At 44.0% G+C, this 14,257-nt stretch overlaps 5 protein-coding genes across 8 annotated transcripts; 3 read left to right on the forward strand and 2 right to left on the reverse strand.

The window, feature by feature from the left end:
* The first annotated feature begins 3,724 nt into the window (after positions 1 to 3,724).
* On the forward strand, positions 3,725 to 5,954 carry LOC4816354 (acyl-CoA-binding domain-containing protein 5). 3 transcript variants are annotated; one of them, XM_015181254.2, is made up of 3 exons: positions 3,725 to 4,092; positions 4,202 to 5,239; positions 5,736 to 5,954. In XM_015181254.2, exon 2 carries the CDS (start codon positions 4,235 to 4,237, stop codon positions 5,189 to 5,191), a length of 957 nt encoding a protein of 318 aa, XP_015036740.2. In that variant the 5' UTR covers positions 3,725 to 4,092; positions 4,202 to 4,234; the 3' UTR covers positions 5,192 to 5,239; positions 5,736 to 5,954. The 3 variants fall into 3 exon arrangements, with proteins under 3 accessions (XP_015036740.2, XP_001356156.3, XP_015036741.2); XM_001356120.4 differs by having other exon boundaries at positions 4,235 to 5,239; XM_015181255.2 differs by having other exon boundaries at positions 3,726 to 4,092; positions 4,224 to 5,239.
* Positions 5,955 to 6,046: 92 nt separating this feature from the next.
* On the reverse strand, positions 6,047 to 7,038 carry Prx6a (Peroxiredoxin 6a). Its single transcript, XM_001356119.4, has 3 exons — positions 6,668 to 7,038; positions 6,418 to 6,610; positions 6,047 to 6,355 (listed from the first exon to the last, which is right to left on the reverse strand). The coding sequence occupies exons 1-3, from the start codon at positions 6,945 to 6,947 to the stop codon at positions 6,154 to 6,156; spliced, it is 675 nt and encodes a 224-aa protein (XP_001356155.4). The 5' UTR covers positions 6,948 to 7,038; the 3' UTR covers positions 6,047 to 6,153.
* Positions 7,039 to 7,115: 77 nt separating this feature from the next.
* On the forward strand, positions 7,116 to 7,689 carry Sbat (LSMD1 domain-containing protein Sbat). Its single transcript, XM_001356118.4, has one exon. It carries the CDS (start codon positions 7,162 to 7,164, stop codon positions 7,555 to 7,557), a length of 396 nt encoding a protein of 131 aa, XP_001356154.3. The 5' UTR covers positions 7,116 to 7,161; the 3' UTR covers positions 7,558 to 7,689.
* Positions 7,690 to 8,296: 607 nt separating this feature from the next.
* LOC6902650 (uncharacterized) lies at positions 8,297 to 10,090 on the reverse strand. 2 transcript variants are annotated; one of them, XM_033381110.1, is made up of 4 exons: positions 9,565 to 10,090; positions 9,368 to 9,513; positions 8,795 to 9,309; positions 8,297 to 8,726 (listed from the first exon to the last, which is right to left on the reverse strand). In XM_033381110.1, the coding sequence occupies exons 1-3, from the start codon at positions 9,712 to 9,714 to the stop codon at positions 9,024 to 9,026; spliced, it is 582 nt and encodes a 193-aa protein (XP_033237001.1). In that variant the 5' UTR covers positions 9,715 to 10,090; the 3' UTR covers positions 8,297 to 8,726; positions 8,795 to 9,023. The 2 variants fall into 2 exon arrangements, with proteins under 2 accessions (XP_033237001.1, XP_033237002.1); XM_033381111.1 differs by having other exon boundaries at positions 9,368 to 9,434; positions 9,700 to 10,081.
* Positions 10,091 to 10,621: 531 nt separating this feature from the next.
* Positions 10,622 to 12,125, forward strand: RabGGTb (geranylgeranyl transferase type-2 subunit beta). Its single transcript, XM_001356117.4, has 2 exons — positions 10,622 to 11,343; positions 11,414 to 12,125. The coding sequence occupies exons 1-2, from the start codon at positions 10,743 to 10,745 to the stop codon at positions 11,839 to 11,841; spliced, it is 1,029 nt and encodes a 342-aa protein (XP_001356153.1). The 5' UTR covers positions 10,622 to 10,742; the 3' UTR covers positions 11,842 to 12,125.
* Positions 12,126 to 14,257: the final 2,132 nt, after the last annotated feature.

A 14,257-nucleotide genomic window follows, 5' to 3' on the forward strand; every position in this document is an offset into this window, starting at 1 on the left:
TTATATTTGTACAGATCGCAGGGTTAATGATGTCGGCCGAAAAGGCATTTGATAAAGGTATTCGGAGCTCTTCGCGATCCATTATCGCTAATGATGCCAAAAGGTGTATAAAGGGCTTGCGGGTTATTCTAGCCATCCGTAGTAAGTAATATTTTCAAATTAATTTGTATTTTGTATAGAAATAATTATTTTTTACAGCGAGATTTAATGAAATATTTTCTTTGGAAGACGGCGATTTTGACCGGGCAACTCAAAAACTCAAATCTCGAAAGGGCATAAGCAAATTAAACTTAATTCACTATCCTAATTTTTGTAGTATAGAAATGAAAAAGTATTAAAAAAAAATAGTGTATAACTTTTAATATTACTTTCGGCTCACAAAAGATATCATAAAAGACTCAAAAACAATATCGCAAACGGCTCGCAAATATATTGTAAGGTAGTGTTCCTATGCTGGGGTCAGTCCGCCCAGATCGTTTATGAAGGTTTGGCCCACTGCGCAGTAGCAGAGCGTAGAGGTGGTCACGGAGCGTGTTTTCTTCGTTTTACGTTACTTGACTTGTGAAGAAATATGATTTTATCCATGGTCTTGCGTGTACGTGCAGCCAATAACCATAAAATACAGTATATAGATGTGCCAGCTCATGCAACTTTTTCGGAAATACAAAAATATTAAAATGATTATATTTTACAGCACGAATTTCAAAAAAATTCGAATAGCATTAATTATTCCACCAAGCTCGACATATACCAGCAGATACAGTGACAGGCTAATTAGACACCATAGTATGCTCGCCAGACGATTACTACCTGCCAGGCCTTTGAGGCGGTTGAAGAGATTGGGTTTTGCCAAAACTATTGGCCAACTCTAAGTTTCCCCCCAATATTATAATATTAATTTTTTTTATTATTACTATATACTATACTATATTATATCTCTATAAGTCCTCTTGCATAAAGCAATAGGTTTGGTCTCCTTAATACTATTTACCTGTGTTGTTAAGATACGATATATGCAATGTACGGATTCAACGCTTAATAAATAAATTTAAAAAAAAAAAAAAAAAAAACCAAGCTCGACTACGAGCGAGGAATATTTTCAATCTCCGGACAAATGTTCAATACCGTACTCGCTTATTAAGATCAAATATTTATACGCTGCTGTTCTGGTCCATCGAGGATATATTTTTGGTTGCTTAAGCAAGTTAGAAGAGCGCACTGGCTTCCCTACCAACAGACAGACATACATATATGCACGAATCAGTCCATCACTAGCCGCAGGTGTCATCTCTAGATTTTCATAAGCCCACACAAAGTAACTGAAACCTACACATGCATACACACGTACACTGGTGAGCAAGCAGAGCCCCGTTGTCTTTTTTTTTCTCTTGAGAAAACATGTTTTCAAAGTACCAATAACCACTGTAGAATGAGCACAATATTCAACATCAGGATCATAGGCTAGAACGCTAGTCGAAGAAATAAATTTGATTTATGTAACTGCTCTACGTTTGTTGCGTCGTTGTTCAATTCCCCTACGTCTGTCGACTATGTACATACAGTATGTCTATTAATGTATCTGCGCGTTACTCTCAGTTCTAGTTGCCTTTGTTGATTTCGTTCATCTCGGGCCTCTTGCGATTGTGATTCACGCGTGTAACCGCGCCATGCTCACACGCTCATCTGCATTGTTTTCTTGGATTTGTTCACCTGAAATTCGTACTCTTATATCTCGTATGGTTCTAGACTTGATCGTTCGACGACTCAAATTGGCCCCTCTGCTTCTGATTGGCATTGCTCAAATATATTAAAATCTCGGATTACAATGTTTGTTATTGAACTTCTCCGATTTTCATGAAATTTTATGTATGTGCTTTCGATTGTCAGTTGTTTTTTTCAGATGTTTTCGCTTCCGAAAAGACCACAGTTATTTTTTGTTTTACTCAGGATCGACGAAAATATATGTATGATTGGTTGAAAAAATGTACCCCAATTGAACTTGTTTTTCCTATTTTAATAATTTAAAGAATCTTCCATAAAACGGTGCCCTTCATACAGATGGTTTTACGCTCGAGCGCCTTCAGGCAGGCCTGCGGTATGAAGGCAAAATAGCGCAGATATGTCATCCGAATTAAATTTGGATCGTTTTTCCCCACTCTGTAATATTTTTATTTAATGCATTTTCGTCTCCATAGCACTAATCTTTTGCCTCAGGCATTCGTTTTCCATGAACATTTCATCAGTTTTTATTGCGTCCCTACAAAACAGTTACATTTATTGATATATTTTCACCTGGCAAATTTACCCTGCTTGAATTGACAGATCCTTTTATTCTTGTTTTCTCTCTATCTGCATCGGCATCATCCTTCAATCACCTCCTTTTATAAATCTGCCATTTGTTAGGTGCAGACTTCCACTGGGAAGCTTTAAAGTGATTGTCGCAGATTTTTAAATTAGCACACATGATGCAACCGTGGCTTTGCTCCGAGAACTTCCTGTTCACTACACACTTTGGTACATGACTACATTGTACTTCCGGTACATGATTGCGGCAAAAACTGCAATGTCATTATTTTTTTTGACGGCACATAAAGGCTAAGAATATACATATAAAAAATTCGTCCGCGAACAACCTGCCGAACGACGAGACCACCTTGTATAATTACATCTTGGACTGGAGCGGCTGCAATTTCAAGTGGTCCGCGGCATAGAAAATGAAGGCAACATGAGGTCTTTTTCAAATTTATTCAAAATTCGTCCCACCTACACCTACATATATATGTACGACCAACTAAATGTCTTCGAGAGCAAAGTCTACAATGAGTCTCATTCCATACTTTTAAATTATGTACTTAAATTACTGTACTTGGATATCGACTTAGGGGTAATAGGCCCAATATTAGCACGACAGATTCGGTATTCCATCATGCTATTCAGCAGGGTACTTGCCATGTTGGTCACTTTAACATTATATTATATATATATAATATATTATATTATATTTATACATTAATATGTATAAATGTATAAACTTAGCTTTTTTAAATATACCGCTAAACTACGAATCGGTTAACGGATCGACGAGATTTTTGCTCTCGGCCAATGAAAATCGTCAAAAATGTTCACCAATTTTGCCGACAGCAAAAATCGCGCTCCTTGTTGCGGCAACATGCAAGCAACCTAGGAAAGGATATTATAGAATTGCGGAAATGTTTGTCATCCCAGGATTAAGTCTGTTTATGTGGTATATGAACGATATTTTAAAGAGACCAAGAATTGGTATCGGGGTCAGGATATATGTATATCAAATCAAATGCATGAATATGTCTAAAACATATCATTATGAGAAAATTTATTACGTTATAAAACGGTATCTTCACATAAAATGAACGAAATAGGGTATACAAATGGACACACTCCGGTTGACTTGCAACAAATCTTCTTCAAAATTGAGCAGTAGGAACGACTATCCTCTTTCGTGTTTTTGTCTTGACCTATTTCGCTAAAACCTTTTTTTAGGCCAAATCCAATAAAAGCAAGTATTTTAAATAAAACAGTCAACTAGAAAATAGGTTCATTAATTGGATAAAATTATGTGGGAAGGACTGAGAGATCTATCTAACTAGTAATATCTGACGGAATATTCAAGACGAAGAATATGTATTATAGAACTTGATTTCGTCAGTATATTTACGGTATATTTTTAAAATGAGACGGTATATTTTGGTATATTTCTGAGGGTAGGACGGTATATTTGAGATTTGATTTTAGAGAGTTTTAGTTTTGTTTAATTTTTGTTGATTGCGAAAACGAATTCAACGCTAACGCCAGCAAAGAGCGTCCAACAAGTCACTTGCAAGTCGATTAGCCGAGGTCGATAAGAACATTGTAAAAGCTCAAACTTAAGCTTATCCGGAGAACGATTGAACTTCAGAACTCGAACTTTGTCACCAAGTGGGTCTTCTTCAATACGTCGCTCGTTTACGAATGGAATGAAAGGCAGAATCAATAACAGAGGACAACCAACAACACAAAAAAATACAACAGATACTGCCTAACGATTTACAGCACCCAGGTTGCACAAATAATTAGGTAATTTGTAAGCGCCGTCGACATTCCCTCGAATTCGAACGGCGGAACGATAGATGATTAATGGAAAATGAACTTGGACCGTATTCTATCTAATCTTCCATTTACATAGTATTCAAGTGCATCCTTTGTAGTTGCTTCACAGATGGCCGCCATTGGAGAACGTTTCCAAGCTGCCGTCAATGTAATCAAAGGACTGCCCAAGAATGGTCCCTACCAGCCAAGCACCAGCATGATGCTGAAATTCTACGGCCTCTTCAAGCAGGCCACCGAAGGAGCCTGTGACCACAAGAAGCCTGGCTTCTGGGACGTGGTGGGCAAGGCCAAGTGGGACGCCTGGAACGACAATCGACACCTGAGCAAAGAGCAGGCAATGCAGCGTTATGTTGAGAGTCTGCAGGAGATCATCGAGACGATGTCATTTACAGAGAACGTGCAAAACTTTGTGGGCAGTCTTGATGGCCTGGGGAACATCAATTTGGACGAACTGGAATTGGTTTCCCCCGGCATGAGGGAGCTCGCCGAGTCGCATCCCAACTCGCCGTTCCATTCGCGCACAAACAGTCCACAGCATGGAACCAGCTGTAACGGAGAAGATGAGCCGGGGCCTCCATTAGCCTCATCGGAGCCAATTACGGAGAATGGCGGCAATATTGTGACCAATGGACACATTACGCCATCCCTGAGCAATGGCTACACGACCAAAGCGACGAACTATACTCATGACAGCCACAACTATACCAACAACAGCAGCGTGGCCATTGTGGAGCCCTCGGACGATGAATACGACGACCCATATGATTTAAGTCACGAAGTCACCCAGGCCATTGCCCATAATACGGATCTGCTGCGACAAATCCAAATCACAATCACGCGTATGAACAACGATGTGGGCGTAGTGCAGCAGCGTGTTCGCAGCTTGGAACAGACAATAAACGAACTACGCGATGGCCAAAAGTCGAGAGCATCGCATCGGCAACAACCCGTCTGGTGGCCCTTCAAGAATATATCTCCACTGTGGTTTGCTGTCCTCATTCTGTGGCCGTTCCTCGTGCGCCGATTTGGGCGAATGTTGCAGACATCATCCGGCCGTAGACGCTGACGTAGAAGGGTGATTAGACTAGAAATAGTGGCATGTGGTAGTTAAATTGTAAGTACGAGGTCATGACATGGTGACGAAGTCAGTCTGCTCTAAAGAAATTTTACAAGCGTATATATGCATATCAAATTTCCGTTTTTACTTGCGATACTCCGAGATTCTCGGAGACCCATTCGGGGCTACTTGAAACCTGTTTGGTAGTGAAAGCTTTTACCATTTACATTTTAAAATGTACACATTTGCATTTCATTAAGATATTCAAGGAAACAAACACAGTTTGTGCAGCATCTTTATACATATGTACACGCATAAATATATAACAGAAGGGAAAGTCTCCTTTATATACATTTCTTATGGGGTTTCAGTTCCCTGATCCCAAGGAATAAGTGATTATATTAATTTTTTAAATGATTATTAACTGGGTTTTAGCCAATTTATTTTGTATAATTCCAGTTGGGACATTCCCTTATCCCAATAATCTGGATGATACTATTTAAAACGTATTCTTGTTCAGTAAAATAATCAGAATTCATCTTTTCTTTTTCAGTTACTTTTGGTTACGGGCAAAAGCTTGGTTGTCGGCTTTCTTCTATCCTCGAAAGTTCTTCATCTACTGTACAGAGTTGGCCTTATTTATAGTTTCGCAACCACTGCGGTTATACTGTTGCAATATCTACTCGATTTTTATAGGTTTATTTTATTGTATTTGATGTACCTATGTATATTTAGTTTCGTAGAACAGAAACACGACCTTTTTTGGAACACATTCCCATCTGATTTAGTTTTTAAGACGAATGTCTAATGCACTTTCGGTCGGCAGGCATTGCTTTTGCAGAGACTAAAAGCCCTACCCTGACGTAAATGGTTGTACGCGAACAATTTATTGTGCATTATTTTTATTGTTATTAATTATAATTTTTGTAATAAAGTCATGTTTCAAAACAATGTGTTCGGAATGTTCGCTCTTAGGGCTGTGGAGTGGTGCGAAGATAACCCTTGCCGGATGGCACTTCAATGGTCTCAATGCCCTTGGGGAAGAGATTCGGAACATCTTCTCCCTTAACGGTGGGCAGCACCATGCATTTGCCTCCCTGTTGCCAGTCGGCTGGAGTGGCCACGCTCTTCGTCTGAGTCAACTGCAGCGAATCGATGACGCGTAGGATTTCACTTAAGTGGGACAAATGGGTAATTACACCAAAGCTGGAACCTTTGTCTGGTCTGTAACTTACTCGAAATTGCGTCCGGTGGTAGCAGGATACAAAATGGAAAGACGCAATTTCTTCTTTTCATCAACGATAAACACGGCACGGCAGGTCAGAGGAAGGCCATCCGCATTCAGCTCATCCTTGTCCAGCATTGAGAGCTGGTGCGCCAGCAAGCGCTTGTCATCAGCAATGATGGGATACTCAAAACTGGTCAATTCTGAAAAATAATCCAATATATGAGACTGGCTCCGTAGAAATAAAACTCGGAACTTACTGCCAAAGCTTTTGATGTCTTCAATCCAGCCCTTGTGCGACTCCACAGTGTCACAGGACAAGGCAATGGGCTTCACACCACGCTTTAGGAACTCTGGAATCAATGCAGCCACTCGGGCCAGCTCTGTAGTGCACACCGGCGTAAAGTCGGCCGGATGCGAGAAGAGAATGGCCCACGAATCGTTCATCCAATCGTAAAAGTCTATTTTTCCCACACTAGTCTCGGCCTCGAAGTTGGGAAACTGATCGCCGATATTCAGAGGGCTGCACGGCATTTTCATTGTTTAATATTCAACCAAGACTTTAAAGTTTTGGAGAAACAAAAGTGCCGCAAAATTGTTGTCAGCTGCCTGGGCCAGTGTGACCGTACCGATACCCAACTGAATGCAGCCCTGGGCTAGATACACATACATTCGCAGTCTACTTGAGTCTAAAATAATTGAGCTGACAAATTACATTAAATCTAATCTACATATTAGAGGCTACGATTAAAGTATGGATGATCTCATTGTAAGTGGCCACCAAGTGCAGATGCAGACTGTCGCTCCAGTGGAACCGTTTCGAATCACCACCAATGCTCCGCACCAAATGAACGATCCCAACATGACACCGGGACGCAAAAAGCTGCAGAAATGGTTGGGCCATGTCCTTCGCATCGTTATAACCGATGGACGTGTCCTGGTAGGCTTCTTCAACTGCACGGATCGGGATGCTAACATTGTGCTCTCCATGTGCGCCGAATACCTGGTGGAGGGACAGGAGCCGCGTCTACTGGGCAACGTAATGGTGCCGGGAAAGCACATTGTGTCCCTCAGTATTGATGACATCAATGGACATCAGACAGCATCTGCGTCTGCCACGGCCCAAGTGCATGAATCTGGCAGCAGCTGAAGCCCGCTCCTTAGAGATCTATGGATCAATTAGATCAGCCAGCCGGCCAATCGACGATCAGCCGGGAATCATTCGACTGCAGCAGCGTCTATATTTTAAATCTATATTTAAACATACTATATTTAGAAAATATATATCTGTCTATAAATTGCTGGTAGTCCTGAAAAGGACGGATTTGTAAGGATAGGCGCTTATCTTGTGTTGACCGCATCATGTTTGGGAGTATCCATCTCAGACACTCCCACGGCTATCGCCAAAAATCTTTTTGGATTGCTCCGGATTTCCAATGCTACATTGAAGTTGCCCCATAGTTCCAGGTCCGTGCTGGTTAGCCTGTTCAATGTGGTGAACGGTGTCGCCGAGTTGGAGCAGACACAGCCAACCATCATTTCCACCTGTTGAACCTCCCTGAGGATGCGGCACTTTACATCTTTGTGCACCGGTGGATACGCCGTGTCGTGCCAATCTGATGCAGTGCACTGGAAGTTATAAAGAGGGCCCAGCACTCGGTCTATAAAGCGATGGAATTTCGCTCACCGCTGCACCATGTTCCACAGCACAGGGAACTCCCTGGCAGCGTTCACTTTTGCTAGCAAATTGGCGGGGCATTAATCCGATATGATGGCCATTAGTCGGATGCAAAATCTACGTCGGCGGATTGCGTCGAGCAAAACATGGACGCCGACATGCTCAACATCGTTGCAGCCTCCGACCAAAGTGAATGAGAAAGTTTTCGCAATTTAGATGTCCTAGCAAGTTTGTTTAATTGTAGAGTAGACTTTGGTAACAATAAACCATGTTATCTATTTACGACTGGGAGTTTTATGCTCGTCACAATGAACACATAAACATAGATATAATTCTAGTAGTAGGCCTCCTCAGTGGCCTCGGTCTGTGTAGGGGGCTCCTCGGCTGCGGGCTCCGGAGCCCGACAGTACCTTCTTCAGCTCCGGAGCAGGCCCCGGCTCCGATTCCTGAACCGGCGCCTCTGGCGGAGATGCCTTCACAGGTCCTTCACCACGCGTCGTTTTCAGAGGCTATGGAGGACGAGTAGTAAGGGGCACCTTAAAAGGTGGGCCATGCGTCGCCTGCAAAAAAAATTTCGAACGAATCGTTCGCACCATCGGCACAGTTCCCAGCCATCGCAGAGCAGGGCGGCCGATGCAAAGCTGAGGGAAGGTGGTGTAGGATATTGTTTGTTTAAGAATTTTGGCAGATATCGTGTCTTTCCACTCACCTGAAAGTCTTCTGGCCGCTTGCAGCAGTCGGCCACAGACATTGTCACAGTTGTCACATGTGTTACCATCCCAGATCAGAGCCTTGTCGCTGCCCTCGGCTGACTGTCAGCTGAACTGATCCGTCGGGCAGCCCTTTCGTCACAGCGCCAGAAGTCGGATATACAGTCGTTGTATTGTAACTACTCCCGCCACTTAAAATTATCTGGCCGTATACACGCCGTAGTACTCCTAGTCCTCCAGTAGCATCAGATGCTTGTGCTCGAGCAGACGTCGTGTAGTGCGTGTCACACCCCGCTGGCTATGCAGATGTGGAAACAACTTGGGCGACTGTGCCGTGTGATTGCGCAGCACTTTCGCATCCGGTGTCCACACGGCCCGGATGTCGGTGAACTGCGACAGACGATGCAGCTCCACGGAATGACGCTCTTTGTTGACAGTGATCCTCTCCAGTCCGGTCTTGTCCTCCAGCCAGTACACAAATCTCCCCAAAGCGGCAATGGAAGCAAGGGTTTTTCTGTAGAGAGTGAACAGGAGATTACACGTGTCCAGAGGTGTCCAATATGGTTACTTACTGGTTCTTTCCATTGATGTCTATAACTTCGATACGCATGGTATATCGGACTGTTGGGCCAGCTCCTCGGGCCTCGGCCCTCCGACTGGCTGCCGACATCTGTCGAGAAGAACAGACGCCTCGCCTTCTGCGAGTTCGCCCAAGAAGCTAAAAGAGGAAAAGTTTTAGAACACAGCTGAATAGGAAAGAGAGCTTCACCTGGGCACGGATATTCTTGCTGGACACCGGCAGCGGCACATTCGGGCAGTCTGTCGTAGCTGGGGGGATGCAGGGCCCGTCCTTGGCGAGGCTGCGGCTCTGGCCCGTCTTGATCAATGCCCCCGGTGCTCCAGAATATAAACTCCGCATCGGACCAGTAGATGTTGCTGCCCAGCCAGTCAACAGCGATGCCGTCCGGCCCAATCAGTCCCGAGTCCACGATCCGCTGCACATAGGAGCGATTGAGGAAACCCCGGTCTTGGTCTTCTGGTCAGTTCAGAAGATGCACCGCTCCACCACCGACACGTTTAGGGCGATGCGCACGCCCACATCCTTGAAGGGTGTCCGTTGGTCGTCGTGATTAAGTTGCCCTCGCTGTACTCGGTCGAGATGCGGCCCAATGTGTTCCTGGCGCGAGAACAACAGGAAGGCGGCAGGCACCACGCAGGTGGCTCGCGGGGCCGGTAGAGGCAGGGGTGAAGCAGGCCCCATTCCCCACGGCAGAATCCTGAAGACGCTGTCCAGATGCCGTTTTCAGACGAACAGCTGTTCCACACCCACCCCCAGTCAAGGGTCTGTTGAAATGAATTTGGTCTTCTGGGGGCGGAGGCAGGGCGGAGTAGTGGGCCAAAACAGCGCCAAAGGGCACCGCTAGTCTTCAAAACGGCCGTCCACGGGAATGTCTGCCCCACAAATCCAATTGAGATGGCAGTGCTTCGATAAATCGCGACAGCTGATCGCTAGTGATGGTATAGAATCCGAAAAATACCGGAAAATATCGAAAATTACTCGAAATATTCTTCGTTTTTGATCTTCCGTAGAATATTACTAGCAAGATAGATCTCTCAGCCATGACCACATAATTTTATACGATTAGCGAATCAATTTTCAAATTTACTGGCCTACTCTTAATACTTGCTTTTTTTTGGATTTCTATATACGTTGAAAATTTAATTTAATAGATTGATGAAGCTGGCAAAATATACCATTTGATCAGCTGTTTGGTAGCCTAGCCCGCGTTGCCAACCGTCTTGCGTGCCAATCAGCTGCGCCCATGGTTTGTTATTCAGAACCAGAACAGCACAGAAACTATTCCGAGGCGCAGGCACAGCCAATTAATTTAATCAAACGAAACTCGGAATAGAAAACTCATCTCATTCAATTGAGAGCAATCAGCGATGGATTTCACGACCTTCGTAAAGCCCACCAACGGGGGATCAGGCGACGCCGATGCGGGAATCCAAGAGCTGCAGTTCTGTAAGCATGTGAAGTACATCGAGAATCATGGAAAGCAGGAGGACGACTACGAGTACTGCATGACCGAGTTTCTGCGCATGTCGGGCATCTACTGGGGCGTCACAGCCCTTGACATAATGGGGCAGCTGGATCGCCTGGAAAGGAAGCACATTATCGAGTTTGTGAAGCGGTGCCAGTGCTCCACGACGGGGGGATTTGCACCCTGCGAGGGCCACGATCCGCACATGCTGTACACTCTGTCAGCGGTGCAAATACTCTGCACATATGATGCCCTGAATGAGATCGATTGCGAGGCCGTGGTGCGATTTATTGTGGGACTGCAGCAGCCGGACGGCAGCTTCTTTGGTGACAAATGGGGCGAGGTGGATACCAGATTCAGTTTCTGTGCGGTTGCCACTCTGACTCTGCTCAAGCGCATGGAGCAGACCATTGACATCGATAAGGCGGTCCAGTTTATTATGTCGTGCTGCAATCAGACGGATGGCGGATTCGGCTCCAAGCCAGGCGCCGAGTCCCATGCGGGTGAGTCATGATCATGAGCTAATCACTTTTGTACCGTTCTGATAACTCCCATTGGGTGGCTCTCCTGCAGGTCTCATTTATTGCTGCGTGGGTTTCCTTTCACTCACACACCGATTGCACTTGCTGGACGTGGACAAGCTGGGCTGGTGGCTCTGTGAGCGACAGCTGGGCTCGGGCGGACTCAATGGGCGGCCCGAGAAACTGCCAGATGTGTGCTACTCCTGGTGGGTTCTCTCCTCGCTGACCATTATGGGCCGCCTACACTGGATCAGCTCCGAGAAGCTGCAGCAATTTATTTTGTCCTGCCAGGACGCAGAGACAGGCGGATTCTCCGATCGTACGGGCAACATGCCCGACATATTCCACACGCTTTTCGGCATTGGTGGTCTCTCACTGCTGGGACATTCCGGCCTGAAGGCCATCAATCCAACGCTCTGCATGCCCCAGTACATCGTCGATAGGCTGGCCATTAAGCCCCAGATATTGTCGCGGCCATAAAACGATCCCCTCGGAGCGGAACACCCTTAACTGTTATAGCCAATTGTTTCATCTTTGTAGTGCATATGAAATCGGAGCGCTCAATTACTCGTTTATTCCAACACAGATCCCTAAGATTTACTTGTAAAACAGACCAAATTTCCGCCATGGAATCGCTTTAACCCAACGCTATTTGCTCTTCTACAGCGTGTATCCCCTCAAAAAGCTATAAACAATGTATTTTTTATGATTAATTGGAAGTAAACTTAAATAAAGACATTACTCTATTGCAGCAAGCCAGGAAATGCTACATTTTCTTCCTTCTGCGTCGTTCTTAGTTCTTATTTCAATCCAAAAATCCCTATAATCCGGGTCTGCGTATCGCATCATATTCGTTTGTTTACAAGCCGGAAATACTTTACCTCTAGTTTTTTAGTCAAGTCTAGAGGAACTCGGACAAAAACTTATCTTTCAATCAATTTTCCCATAAGATATGATATGCTTTCATTCAAGGTAGGGAAACCGGTGTGGTGTTTGCAAAACTGCATTTGCTGCGCATTGCACATGCGAATTTGCATTTGGCGCCCATCAAATCAGCTCTCTTGGTCTCGACAGTAAATGGCAGAGTTAATAATGGCAGGGCTCGGCAAATGTTCGCCCGTGAATCCACCAACGCCTCTCTTAAGCGCATCAGGCGGACAAACCGGAAGACTTGGTCTCTTGTAATGGTATTCCATAGGATGATGGGATGGTTCAGGCCCACCTTGGAGGCCTTGACATTCGACGTGCGATGCAAGAAGTCCCAGCTGACAATAAAACGTCCAAATATTTGTCAAAGTCTGTAATGTGTAAAATGTATAAATGAATCTGTAGACTTGCTAGTTCTGATCTTGCTCACCAAGTTCTTTGTTTGTAAATATGGGATTATAATTTCGTATATTGAGAACTTATATGCGAGAGAGTCCCTTCAGGAGATCCAGAAGTTGGCCATTCGTAATGTTCTTCAGCTGAAATCCAAGGGCACGGTGGCGCAGGATACAGAATTCTTGGAGTGTAGAAACATTGCAAATATATATGCTTAAACTTTGCCTCCAACAAATGTGGCTTATCCAGGATAACACTTTCCACAGGAGAAACCTGGTTCTTGATCAACCCCTCGATGAACGAGTCATGTACAAAACCGAAGTGACACCTGTAGGTGTTTCAATCTGGGCAACTGACAGACCAGCTCACAGGGCACCGTAGGGCCGACACCTACACTGCCGCTGGCTCATCGTTTGGCAGAAATCCACCAAGCTTCAGAGATTCCAGTTGATCTAGTTTCGTTATACTTATAAGGGAGTATGCAAGTTCAGTTTCCGTGGACACTAGAATTGCTTGAGATTGTATACACCACCCATTTCCCATGTCGCGATCAGCGTACAAAGATTCGAGCTGTTTCAGGCTTTATAGATCGACCATCCGCCCCTGGTCCGTCGAAAGATCATTTTCAAATGTTTAAGGTTCGCTGGTCTTCTACTTTGAGATAATCCATTACGACTCTCTAGCAATCCTCACTTAAATGGAGAACATTTGTTCAAGACGTTCCTCCGCATTGCAAGTGCCGAAGCTTTCTAGTCATCTGCATTCCTCTTTATAATTTCCTTGAGAGCATAATTAGCTAGATTGCTAACGCAACCGTGTCCACTCATGGCTGTGTGATCTTGAGCAGTTTCGGCCAATATATGCTTGTATGATTCTTACTCGAACCAGCTTAAAAGGGTGTGTATCAGGCCAGAATATATTCTTTTCCAAATAGTTCCGATCTCAAAGACTTAGGCTATGCAGTTACAGATTGTCGAATAATTCAGAAATAAATAGAATAAAATATACTTGTTGAATTCAAAAGCGATCGCTAAACAAACAAGAAAATATAAACATAGTCGCTCAATAGTTTCTAAGATCAAACGTCTTTCTAAAATCTATTTTATTTCAATTTCAAGTAAAGTGTAAAACAAAGCTTTTAGAACATACGAGGCACCACTAGAAAACTATCTCAAAGTAATTTGCCAGCTTCATGGTTTTCTACCTACGAGAATAGATTACATCAAAAACATGTCGATCTGAGACAACGAGATTTTCAAATGCATATAGTCCTAGCTAAACCCGGTTGACAAGAAACATGTGTTATTGCACAAATCATTCTTTCCGGAAAAAGTATGTTGAACCATAAATGGACGTGTCGTTTCGAAATAACAAACACAAAATCGGATGTCTGGCCTAAATTGTTACTCCATTGTCATATTTAAAAATAAAAGGTATGTAACCGCCGAGCTCGTTTCGCCTATCGCAGAAAAATACCGATGCATCGATAATGATCGTATGGCACTACATCCAATTACCTGTCATATTTGAAAAGCAGAGAAGTTCTTAAAGGAAAAGCATGCAGTGAGAGCGA

Source organism: Drosophila pseudoobscura, chromosome 4 (assembly GCF_009870125.1).
Source record: "Drosophila pseudoobscura strain MV-25-SWS-2005 chromosome 4, UCI_Dpse_MV25, whole genome shotgun sequence".
Taxonomy (NCBI): domain Eukaryota; kingdom Metazoa; phylum Arthropoda; class Insecta; order Diptera; family Drosophilidae; genus Drosophila; species Drosophila pseudoobscura.